This window comes from Pholis gunnellus, assembly GCF_910591455.1.
Source record: "Pholis gunnellus genome assembly, chromosome: 2".
In the NCBI taxonomy this organism is placed as follows: Eukaryota; Metazoa; Chordata; class Actinopteri; order Perciformes; family Pholidae; genus Pholis; species Pholis gunnellus.
Genome location: NC_136536.1, coordinates 16,652,162 through 16,665,384, shown reverse-complemented (window position 1 = coordinate 16,665,384; position 13,223 = coordinate 16,652,162). Strand labels below are relative to the sequence as shown.

The 13,223-nt window shown below is 40.4% G+C and overlaps 1 protein-coding gene across 6 annotated transcripts in view; it reads right to left on the bottom strand.

The window, feature by feature from the left end:
• The window catches only part of kazna (kazrin, periplakin interacting protein a), a 140,538-nt gene that overhangs the window by 15,745 nt on the left and 111,570 nt on the right, over window positions 1-13,223 (bottom strand). For all 6 annotated transcript variants that reach the window (XM_079177282.1, XM_079177283.1, XM_079177284.1 and 3 more), the window contains one exon: window positions 10,042-10,233. In XM_079177282.1, the coding sequence (XP_079033408.1) occupies window positions 10,042-10,233 (192 nt within the window). The remainder of the gene's footprint in view (window positions 1-10,041; window positions 10,234-13,223) is intronic.

The window sequence follows — 13,223 nt, the reverse complement described above, 5'->3', positions numbered from 1 at the left end:
ACCGCTTGGCAACATCGACCCTTCCTGGTGTCGGATACAAGAAAGCACTCACTGTGACTCGGTAAAAGGGTCCATTCACATTCACATCTCACGTTAGCACTGTTACTCACCATTCATTTATAACCGACATACGAGCACTTTTATTGAACAAAGACGGTCCTGGGCTCATCGCAGTTACACAAAACTTAATATATTATAAAGCCATTACAGAGGCTACAAATTACACAGGAAAGCACTTTAAGCGTTACCACTACGTGTGAATACAAGCATCACCTTAACCTTATCATGTTTCATTAAGGATATTATTGGAGCAGTATAGGCCCACTAAAGAAGATACAATAAATGACATATGACAATAACATCACAACTAATTATGACTGACACAGTAGGCTATAACATGCTGAAAGAAAGAATAAATAAATAGGATATGTAGAGAGATAGGCAGATTAGTTAGACTGCTACTGTATTATATGACATTATGGTATATTATACTGTATTTCATTGTATTATATATCCTAACATATTATTATATAATACACTGTCTTATATTGTAAATAAATATAAATTGTTGATATTCCCTAAACTAAAGTGCTGTGTGTGTGTGTGAAGTAGATCGAATGAACAGTTCCTTGCTTTATAGTGATGCTGTTGCTCCCATCCTTTGGCCTAACGGCATCAAATGTGTCATGATCACTCACACATCATATCTACATACATCTATTGTGGTGCAATAGCACAAAGCGTTCCGGAGCGGCCAGCTTTGGTAAAACTGTATTGAACAATCGTATTGATCAATAATAGGACGACAAATGTGTGTTCTGTCCGACATTTAGTTACAATTGCTGTAGCGATAAAAACTGATTTGGACACAATTCAAATTTGCAGAAAAACGATCTAGACGCTAATGGGCGTGACTTGTATTAGATTTTGTTTTTTGTTCAGTTCAAATGTTACGGATCAAAGTATGAAGTACGTTGTTACAGCGCCACCATCTGGTCAAATTGCACCACATTTAATGGGGTCCGAATCAATACACGACAATTGCTCTCAAGATATGTGAAGAACACATTTACATGCAGACAGAAATTCCTTGCTTTATAGTGACCTTTATATGGTTTATATGGTCTATAAAACAAGTTGCAGCGGCTACTTGTTCTTTAAAGCTTGTTTCTCTTTTCATTTTATCAGTTGAAGATACACACACCCACACATTTCCATCCATTCACTTTAGTAACAGGTTTTAATGGTAACCAAAGGTCAGAGGTCACCTGTCAAATTTGAAGGTGTAGCTAAAGGTGCTATGAAATGTGTGTGCTTGTGTGTGAGGGGAGGTGTGATTAGGGGGAAGTAGGTAAATATAGAAACAACATAAAAGAGATAGGATTTGAGGTGCATCGTGGGTTTTCTTTATTCAAAACTGTGCTTGAAAAAGCTTGTTTTGCATTTTTTCCAAACAAAGCTTGGACACAATCACAGTCACACGCACAAGCAGTTAACACCAGTGCACTTCCAGTTTATTATTAGTGCAGAGTGCCAAAATGTGACGTAATATTGTGGAATTGGTGCATAGTTGTTGGTAATGTACAGCTAGCATCAAGCGCATCACTGTTAATTGTTAGTATGTTGCATTCAATCCGTTTCTCATCTGCTGTGTGTTGTCTTAACCAAATGAGCTTAGGATTTACAGACTGATGCATTGATGGCACAGGCTTTTGTTTTGTATTGTTTGAGAATAATTCAACATCGGTTTGGTCTGCAGGCGTGATGTTTATGCCAGCAAAACCTCAGAAGCTTGTGGTTTGAATGTCTCTTAGAATGTAGGTGAGATAGGGAAGCTGTAGCATGTCTCCTCCTGCTGACAGTCATACTAATGAGTAATATACTCTGTGGTCCAAGCCTCCATGAATTATTACCAGATGAAAATAGAGGGGACCACCAGGGAACCATACAGAGCTGAAACTAAAGTGTGTGGAGCTGGAGGAGGAGGCAGACATGGAGAGGAAGCTATTGGAGGGGCTTCAATTTAATAGTCTGTATATGGAGGAATGATGTCCGTGCAAGCACCTTTCTTCTGCCTTGTCGTGCATTGCAAGAATATAGTTTGTGTGTTTGGCTACTTTTTCGATCATATCTGGTTTCGCTCTATTTCTAAAATGCACATCAATGGTTGTCTTTGTGCAACATTGTGTGTGCCTGCATTCAAATCCAGATACTAAAAGCAGAAGAAGAAGAGCAGATCAGGACAATCATTGACCATCAAAAGTCTAAGTCACTTTTCCCACTGCTAAATGCTAAAAACAAAAACACCTGCCTGCATCATGCCACCCTGACATTCTATAAAAATCTGCATAAGTGTTTTTAGCTCACCCCATGAAGGGTCTCCAGCTAACCAAAGCCCTTGTGCTATAAAGTAGTTTAATGTGTGCATCTACTACTGCAGCGGGCTGAAAGCCTGCTGGGCTCTTCTATGACGCCCTGCTACTGGATTGCATACATTACCTGCACCGAGTGGGCCGACTCACTAGTTACTACACAGGACACTTTGGTATTCAAAACAGCTTAAAAGGATTAATTCAACATTTTGCTCATTTGCTTTCTTTACATTACATTACACTTACATTTCAGATGCTATCACACCGTAGGCACAGCTACGGGAGCAATTTTCGGGGTTAAGTGTCTTGCTCAAGGACACATCGGCATGCAACTAGTGGTGCCAGAGCCAGAGCCAGGGTTTGAACCACCAATCCTCTGATTGAAAGACGGCCCTGCTCTCTACTCAGCCACAGTAGCCCCAGAGTTGAAAATTGAAGCCACTTTCATGTCCGATAAATTTGTAGCTAAAACCAGCAGCGTGTTAGCTTAGCATAGAAATTGGAAACACAGGAGTCTCCGATGATCGCCTGGCAACTTCAGGTTGACGTCACGACTCAAGGAAGTTACTCACATAACCCCATGAAACTAGTTTTCTAATGGATTAAACAAACATGTTAATTATTGAGCTTCAGAGCTGCTACAGACGGAGCCGGGCTAGCCTCCACACTTTATGCTAAGCTAAGATAACAAGCTGATGGCTCCAGATTCATATTTAGTGTACAGACAGGAGAGTTGTATCAATCTTCTGATCTAAACATGTATATTGTATGTAAAGTAGATATAGATAAACAATGACTGGATGTATGGTGGTCAGGATAACAAAAGGCTACAAGGGAAGTTGAGGAGCTGGTTACTAATTGAGCAGTTGTTCTCTCAATTAGTCATATTTGTGTTGAGTATTTGTCTTGTTTCTTTTCTTTTAATTCAGCTGTTTGTTTGGTCTTTGTTGAGACGGTATAATTTGCCTTAGTGAAGTCACACTGCAGGAGGAGACATGTCTTGTATGTGTAAACATGTCACAACAGGAACTCCTTTTGTGAGTGACATGAATTGAAGCTGACCAGAGCTGCTGCTGCTGCTGCTGCTGTTTGTGAAGAAGCAAACTACAAACTGTTTACAACCAGCTGCTTTTCAAGCCTACAGGGAGGCTCGGTGAGCCATCGCTTCAAAACACATTACATGTTATAAGGCCGGATACTCGGTGGGTAATTCCTGAGATAATCAAGCATCAAACATTATTCAGTGGCAGGAAAAACACTTTGGGATGCTGGATTGTAAAGAAACAAAATCAAACACAGCCATCTTGTTCACTGCGGCTCCTACCCATCACTGTGCTTCGTATTTCACACCCCGCTCACTGTATCTCTATGGTTTAACAACAACCCTCATTATCTGGTGTGCCCCATCTATTATGGTGCAAATATAACAAGATCCCAGCTGTGATTTCAGCTGAATAACATTTCCTGCCTTTCTGTTTTCAACTTGCGCTAACAATCAAGTTTTCCTCTTTGGTCTCTGACTGAGGAAGATGGATAAATAAAGGACAAGAGTGTGTGCCAACAATGCAGGGGTCTTTGAAGAATTATTGTCCGTGGCATATGCAATGTTTACGCATTTCAATTAACTAAATCTCGTGTTTTAGCAAAGGCCGCTATCCAAGTTCAGTTCACCTGCAACGAGAGGGTCACAAAGGTAGACCCACTTATCACACTCCCCCAGACAATTATGTTCTTCACATCAGTGACTGAAACCACTCCACACTGATGCTTCTCCATATAACTTCAGCCCTAAAGAGAAGGGACAGGCTTTTAGTCGGCTCTTAACATAATTATTTGGGGGAGAGAACAAAAGAGACATCGGCTCATTGGAGGGAGTCCACGGTTCACGGTTTGGGATTGAAAATCTGCCAGCTGAATAATGAAGTCGGAGCCTCAAAGCTGCACAGTGTGCTCACTTCCTCAGCAAAAACAAACTCAGTGCTTGCATGAGGTTGATATCTGCAATGGTGCTAACAGTCCTTACTGTAGAGCAGGTCTTGTTTTACGACTGTATCGGACTTCTTTGCTGTCATGGCGATATAACAGGTTCATTAAAATGAATGAATGTTTTAATAATCTACAATCTACAAACCTCAGCGATGACATTTGACCTTCGTTATAAGTTTATGCACAACCTAGAAGATAGCCATTAAAAAGAAGATCAAACGTGACACACTAATATGTGATCTGTGTGTACACAAGCTATTTAAGCTGCAGAACTGACACAACAGGGAATCAAGGAGGAAAGAAATCACACTTTGATCCTGTAACAGCACCTCATTACTCACCTCTCTGTCTTCACTGGATTCCAACACAACATTTACTCTCACTGCAATCTTTAAAAGGGGCAGAGCCTAATTTTTCAGGTGCAGGCTGTGTGAGTCAGCTGCGTCGTAGATTCTGATTCAGCGGTGCTGGCACAGTGTCCCTTTGTCTCACTGAGGTGCACTGGACTACCACTAGGGGGCCACTGAGACCCGAACCCATTCCAGGTCCTTCCAATTTGAATAGATTGAGGTGCAAATTCAACAGCGAAACCATCCTCATTACCTGCTATCACAAAGCTGCTGCCAGCAATGAGAAAGAATTCACAAAAGACTGACGAAAAACACATTAGTCGACTAAGATGAGGAGGATTTTCTTCTGACTTTCAAAATGAAAATGTAGTCTTTTTTAAATAAAAACTCTTAATTTGTTTAAAAATAAAAGACACCACTAAAACTGCTGCAATTACTTTAATGTCATGATGTAATGTAGCCTGATGAGATTCTGTGTGTGTCTGTGTGTATTGGTGTTTAAATGCCTAGTGAAGGAAGAGGCCTTGAAGTCAAGGACAGAGCTTCTTTCTGAGTACGGTGTAGCATGAAATGACACTAAACAGAGCAGGCAGACTGTGCTGTGATGATACCTTGCTGTCTGCTGCTTTTTATTTGAGCTGTGGACTGACTGGGACTCCCTCAGTGATAGTAATTAGCCAAAGCAGAAATAGCTAATTAAAAACAGCAGAGAGGGCCAGCTATACTTATAAAACGTATTGAACACAAGATACACGATGAGAAAGTCCAAGTAAGAGTCGATTTAACACCTTTAAGGAACAGTCCAAATGCATTAGCCTTCACTTTAGGCTTTCAAGATCACCAAGACAGTTTCAGTTCATCATCATTTGTGTCCTTTAACGTTGGTGAAGATGAAATGACTTCAAGCGGCAGCTCTTGGGTTGGACCGAGAGCCCACAGGCATCTTAACAAAACCTGCAATTGAGAGAGGTTGGCAATTACCCACGATTACAATTATAGTGCTCACAGGCTCATGTCTGGCACACAGTGGGAGCGAGCTCAGGCCTTAACATTGAAACGGTGTGGGCATCACACCAAACAAAGGCAGAGAGGGAGACGGCGAGGGACAAAATGAAGAATAAAAGACTGAATAGCAGTGTTCCTCTCTGCGTTCTTCATTTTGTATTCATAGGCACCAGAAAATCTGCACCTAATTTACCCGCAAACCGAGTGAACCATTCCCAGGGTAAACAGGTATTATCTCGAGAGGCAGAGAGTAGAGAAGGGGATAATGCTTTTCATTCACGCTATACTTCATCACTCCAGCCTTTTGCTTCTTTCAGCCAAAGCAGAACCACAGGAAAATAAATACATGAAAACTGAAAAAAAAAAAAACACCAAGCTACTCTGCTTCACAATAATTGTTGGTAGCACTTCAATGAAAAACACCCAGGGTGCTTAAGTTCTGCAAACATTGCTCTCATTCTTTGAGGAAAACTCTTTGCCAGAGCATCTGGTGGGATGTTCACAATATGCCTGCCTTGTGAAAACTGGGGGATATCAAATAGAGTCGACAGTTCGCCTCCAATCAATTGGCAGCACACGGAAATTGCTGCAGTTAATGAGGTATTCACAAGAACATTAGGCCTTTTGTAGTCACTGTAAAACACAACTATTTCCAACTAATGAGTGTTTTTTTTGGTACTGTATTATTAAGAAATCACCTGACAAAGACTGTTGAGCACTTCAGGATTATTAGAAATATACATAACCAGGTTCTGGTTCTCTGGATGTGATCCAGTGTAAACAAGACTCGGACTCGTCGTGATTTATTGCACGACATACTGAATGTTACGTCTGAAGTAGCTTAAATAACACTGTAATAGGAATGACGTGTGCACTCAAATGTGTGCAATAAAACCAAAATGTGATTTCAAAAGTAAATGAGATTTACAAAATGAGTCACGAAGTGCTTGTCGGACTGTTAAACAGCATCTGAAACCCGCTTTGAAAGAGAATCAAAGGGGAAGCGACAATTTCTGTGACTTTGCTGAACAGACAATATCAACCATCACAAACATTTTAATCAGCAATTAGCCAAGTGTGATAAGTGTACCAAGTAATGCAAAGATTCAACTTTTCTTTCAAGCACTCTCTTATTATCAACACAACTGCTTCCATCAGCTGTGCACAACAACACCATGAATGCCTTTGAGGAAAGGCTGTGCTGGAATCCTTCTTTGTAAAATTCATTGCATGTCGTCTCTTGGTGCTCTGCACTTTTCCTTTTATAAAACAATATCACTATTTCTTTTCATTTTCTCCTCACTGTCTCATCAACATATTAAGATTAACAAAGTAAGACAGAGTTTCCTTCTGCATGCTGTCAGTTATCACCAGTTTTGTCTAGAGCCATGGCCAGCCATGAATGCATTTGGTGACAGAAGCTGGAAAAGCAGCACAAACAAGAAAATGAGATGACAGAAGTGTTTCTACTCTCTGCTTGGGAACAACTGTAAATGCTGTGGACAGATGCAAAATCCACTGACTGCTACACACCACATGCAAACAAAAATGCAAAAAGCTTTAAAAAAGGTATCCTTGGAGTCTGATTGAGCCCCAGTGTCAGTGTATGAAGACGGAGTGTGACAACCGTGGACTAACAAAACAGCTAGGAACCAGCTCCTGCTGCACAGGCCAGGTCATGTGGAAAATAACAATGAAAAATATTAATAATTCAGAAATCCTGCTGCTTTCCCCACCAAATGCAAATGTATATTCTTTTTTTCACCTGGCCAACATCTGCACGTACTTGAACATTAACTTCTGCTCTGTTGCTTGTATAAAAAAAAGCTGTAAGAGCGAAACAACTAAAAGAAATGGCAACAGGAATGCCTTCTCACTCAAGTTCAGAGTCAATTTGTCTCTCTGGACCTACTCCAACAGAACCAAACTTAAATATGACAACAGACAATTTCCTGTTGTCCTCCCACATGCCCCATCCTAATTGCAGACCAGATCCACCCTGCTTAACGTTTCTGGACCTCGTAAGCCAACCCAAGTCCTCTTTTATAAAGCTTTAATTAGCTGCTGATTGCTGTCAGTGCCTGCTGGGCTCTGTAGGCTTTGGCCTTCATTAACAGGCTTGAGTCATACAATTGACTGTATGAGCCTGTGTGCAGTCTGTTCACACAGTCAAACATCACAAGAAGAGATACGTATTTATTTGATGTGTTGCTCTTTTCTACTCTGCCCTGGTCTGTTTTGTTTTTGTTCAATTCTTCCGGAGAAAAGCGTAGGCCGCAAGTGTCAAGTGAACTGTCGCAGCAACAAAATCTCCTGACAGCATTTTCTGTGTTTGTCTGATACCGAATGGCGGTTTTGTGCTCTGCCTCATTCCATGGGCGATTATTCTTTGAAAAGAATGATTCACTGCCACGCTGATGACATCTTTGCTTGATGCCCTGCAATCGACTGTGCACTGCTTAGCAGCACTTGTTCATTACTTTAGCCTGTGCAAATACGAAGGCACTATGTAAGTGTAGTCCCGTTGTTCATACACTCATGCAATTACCAGACACAGAGCACCGCTGGTTGTTAGTCATTCACAGTGAGAAATCTGTACTAGGGGTGGGCCATATGGCCAAAATCGTTTTTTCCCAATATAGGTCATTTCATATCTCGATATAAATATATATATAAATATAAATCACAATGATGTATGTTTTGTGGTGATTCAAAATAGTCCATAAGAAATAACACGGTAAAGCCTATTTTTGTATATACAAATGAAAAGTAGTGCGTATTAACCGTTTTAAGTGAAATCATCAAGAAAAAAAACAATATTTCCACATTTCTCAGTGAACTGAACGGTGTGATGCATAAACTACATGACAATGTTCAAATGCTATTCCCTGAAAACATTTCACATTCAATTTTCAGAGAATTTTGAGTCACTATGTGCTTGTTTTTATCAATTTAAACGACGTAATTGTGTATCGCGAAATCTCGATATGTGATTTCATCACGATAGGATTTCTTGAATGACAATAAATTCTCATATTGAATTATTGCCCAGCCTAATCTGTACTACACATTGGTACTTCATCAGATGATCCAGGGTGCTCTCTTTTCAAAATGTAGTGTTTGTGTTACCTCTGGTCACAAGGTCACTCATTTTCAACTTGAAATACAGAAATACATCACTAGTTCACAGAGCGTGTTACTCTTATGGGACAAGACAACGCCAGCTCAAGTAGAAAGTCTTCATCAGAATATTACAAGAATGAAGTCTACTGACCAATTCAACACATAACATTTACCTTTGAAGTCTGTGTGTTTTTTTTCTCTAGGTAATTGAAACTAAATTGTTCTTTTAGTGCATTGCTCTGATAATTAAATATTTAAGGCGTGCAGCAATGCAAGACCTGCTTATTACTGTCTAGAATATATCTCCTTGTACGGTTTAGGTGAAGCTAATGCAGACATGTTAACATTTTCTTTAAATTAGCCTACAGCCGTGATACGGTGGAGCTTCTACAGTACATTGTGCTGTATGTAGGCTACATCAGGATATGTGGGCGGTGCAGAGTGGGAACAGAGCTGCGTGTTGTGCCTGCAGCGTGGAGCGGCATTTTTTTAGAAAAGTTAAAGCTCTCTTGAGCAGAAAACATGCTAATGGACCATAACGCAGCTAATGGGGGGCATTAACCACACTGTTATAGACACTCATGTTAACATTAAGCATGTAAAAATGCACCGATTTCAAGCCTTAAGGAGCAAAAAGCAGCGGGTTTTCTCTGAGTGGCAAACTGAAAAAGATTTCAAGCAACTGGCAGCAAAATGTTTACAGAATGTTGTGAGCAGGAAGTTAGAAATGCTTCACTCTGCTTTGCATACTTCCAATGTTCACAGTCACGCCTAAAAGGGCAAATCCATCCACAACTAGTGTTGTTGTGTTCATCAAATTAGGGTTTTAAGGTTGTTAATAAGCTCTTTCGCACATGTTAACTTTGTAAGTAATGTTTTTATATTCTGTGTTTAGCTGCAATTTTGACATCTACCTGAAGACAACGGATGGAAATGTATTATCTAAGCTCACTTTTAGATTTCCTTTTTTGTGTTGATCGATGAGAATTGTCCCTGACAAAATAATAAAAACACGTTGGATAACTTTAATACATTTAATTATCAGTTATTTTACCATTCAGGTGCCACTGAAAACTGATAATATTATCCACTAATACTCTTGGCCTTTGATCTCTTGCAGCATCATTATCCATATTCAATAATAATAAAACTGTTAGTGTTTTAAATAACACACACAGCTTCTTGTTCACTAGGGAGGACCTTACCTTGCAGAGCCTCCTTGGCTCGGTCCAGCTCCTGCTCCTTCTGGGCCAGCTGCACGCGGAGCTCGGTGGCGGAGAGCACGTCGGCCGAGCAGCCTCCCTGGGTCTCCTCCAGGTCCTTACTCAACATGTCCTTCATCTGCCGCAGCAGGTGCACCTCCTCCTGGAGCTGGGCCACCTCCTCACGCAGCAGGACTGCAACACACAAGAGACAAAACAGAGCTTTAGTAAGCCGACATCAAAACATGGCCCAATATATTCGTAGTGTAAATGTGTGTGGTTTTGATTTTGCCAGACAAACTTAGGAGTGAAATCAGTTCTCAAACCAAAGTAACAATTGAATTCCAGTTGCTAGAGAAGGCTCATATGCAGACTGGAATCCGATCTCAATCTTACAGAGGTGCGTTAGCTTTGGATAGCCACACCACCGCAGAGATGATTATGCGTGAAAATCGATTTAACATCTCCATAGGAGGTCATGGTTTCATTTGTAATTGAGATAACTACATCACATTGCCAAAATGACTGCGGGTCAGCGTCACATGGGTAGGGTGGGGTCCAGTAGATGAGCAGAGACAAGTCTTTGATATAATAATTCTGTTCATCGTGGCTGCTGCCTGTTGATATGAAGTATGAGTAAACAAAAGAGGCTCGTTTCACATTCATTGACTGGTGCTTTAAAGAGCTCCTCCCCTGCATTGTCACAAAGACGCAAACAACAAAATGAAAACAGCAGCGGGGGGAAATAGATTTTGACTCACTGGAAATGTTTCAAAGTGCTTTCAAAGAATCAGCATCAGACAGAGGACTTCACTCGGGTTTAAAACAAGCCACAACAGACGAATGTCACACTTCAAGTTGTCAAACCTCCAAAAAATAAATATTTTATCTAAAAATATGACGTTTTTGCACATTGAATGTGCTTGTCTAGGTGGAGCATATGGGGAGTAATTCATATAAGGATGAGTGGAGCCATTCTACTCAATTTCATGCCCCCTCGGGGCAGGGGGTTGGAGGGGCGGGGTGAGGGAAACTGCTCAGCCCCATCTCGCACGGCTCCACTATCAAGTGCCTCGCATAAATTACACTTCACACTCTCACATCCCAGCCGCAATATTACTGTCGGAAAAAATAAAACCCACCAGAGATGAATGAGAGAACTGAGAATAGGAGACCAAATATGCCAAAGCACAGTGAGAGGAACAGAATAATTCAAAGCAGAATACAGACTGCACTTTAGCTTTTTAGTAAAGTTAGTCAATTCATCTGCTCTGCATTCTGTGGAGCATCAGTGGAAATAATCTGATAAATTTGCCCTTATTGCCCATTTAATACTGCGTGGTGTCTTTCAATATTGTTACACCATCAGTGAAATTTCAAGCAGCTTCACATTACCATCAAACATTGCCTGGCTATTACAGTCCAATGTTCTTAAAATTAACTATAGTTGAGACACTTTTTGTAAAGTTTCGTTATTTCATATCCCAGAGAGGACAGTAAACTAAGAATGTCTCTGTATAGTGCAGCTAATTATTTGTGCATACGACCATTAAGGTTTGAATCTTGAATCTTGTAAATGCAGACTGGAGTACGTACAGTAGTCGTGTCCCAACATTGGACGGGTCACTCTAGAAACAATCTCTACAGTAACTCTGAACAGTAAAACCAAAAAGATGAGGAGAGCATTGGATTTGCCAGCAAGGATTTCTGATGTGTGGTCATGTTTTAAGTGTAAGTGTGTCAGTCAAACCACAGATGGATTATTATTTATAAAAGAAAAGGCTTGTGTCTGTCATCTACAGGGAGTGTTTCTCTTATATCACAAACAAGGACTTAAAATATTGCACCTGAAGTAAACAAGATCAGCTTCACAAAGGCAGTATTTTTCTGTGTATTCCCTGAATGCATCAACTTTGACACATTCATTGTTTTTGTTTGTCGTCGACTGTCACCCATGGGAGTTTCGGCCATGACACTAACAGTTCATTCCTCACTCCGCTTACAGCAGACCTGGTGTTACTCTCCCGTCTTTCCCTCCTGCACACCACATGGATCACTTTAGCTCTCGCCTTTCCTAAACTAAAATGAACCTTTAACCCCAGTTCCCCGCTTGTACGACGTGCACCTGCCTACCAGGGCTTTTGAGTCCTTTAATTTATGTTCACTGACTAAATGTAAGTGTCTGAGGATAAGAGCTGCCCGCTAAATAACGAAAATGAAATGTAAAAAGGGTTATTAGGAGAGGGGTCGAGAGAAAAACGTCTGCGAGTGGAGTGTCATTATACAGAGGTATACTTAATGGACCCGGTAATAGAACCACATTTTACGGAGCAACTCAAGCTGCAACACCCTTATTGGCAAACCAAGAGCTGGCCCTTTCTGGAAACCACCGACTGCAAGACACAGTTCATTGGTGTTTAAAAATCCTATAATGGTCACAGACTCTAATTAATTACTTATTCATTTAGTTTGCATGTATTGATTGTGCAACGGCAGCAAAACGGGGAGTCATAAATAAAGAGCAAGGACACTGAAAATGTGTGTTTAATCTTCTATAGCAAGCCATAAATACCGGCTAACACTTATGGTTTATATGACACTTCCTTATAGAATAAAGTTGCATCTTTGATAAATAGGGCTACATGTTTACAAACAATTGCAAATAAAGTCACCAGTACAAATTGAATGTAAAGTATAAAGACGTTGAAACCTCCCACCGTAACATAACAACATAAAAAAACATTTTACCCAGCTGTGAGATTGATCACTGTAGAAGGATAGATAATGAACCAAACGGAACGGATTCACCGCTGCAACAAAGAGCGGAAACTAGACTCATTTTAAACTTCCTACTGTGGAACATCAAAAGAGTGTAAATAAATACCATATCAACAAAGTCACAGACAAGGATCATGGTAAATTAACCGTTCAAGGTCCAAACTGAACCAAGAAAAATGAAATGTTGTTATCATGCAACATGATAACTTGCCCATGATAACATAAGACTCTCACTGACTTTGACTGCAAAAAACGGGACATATTGCTCATTATTAGGTTCGTATTTGTATTTGGGCTTTCTAAAATAAACTTACACTTTATATTTCTTATTCTGTATGTCTGAATATACCTGTATCCACCCTCTGCTAGAAACGCTCTGTCTTCTTTAAGCCCCCCGTCACGAAAAG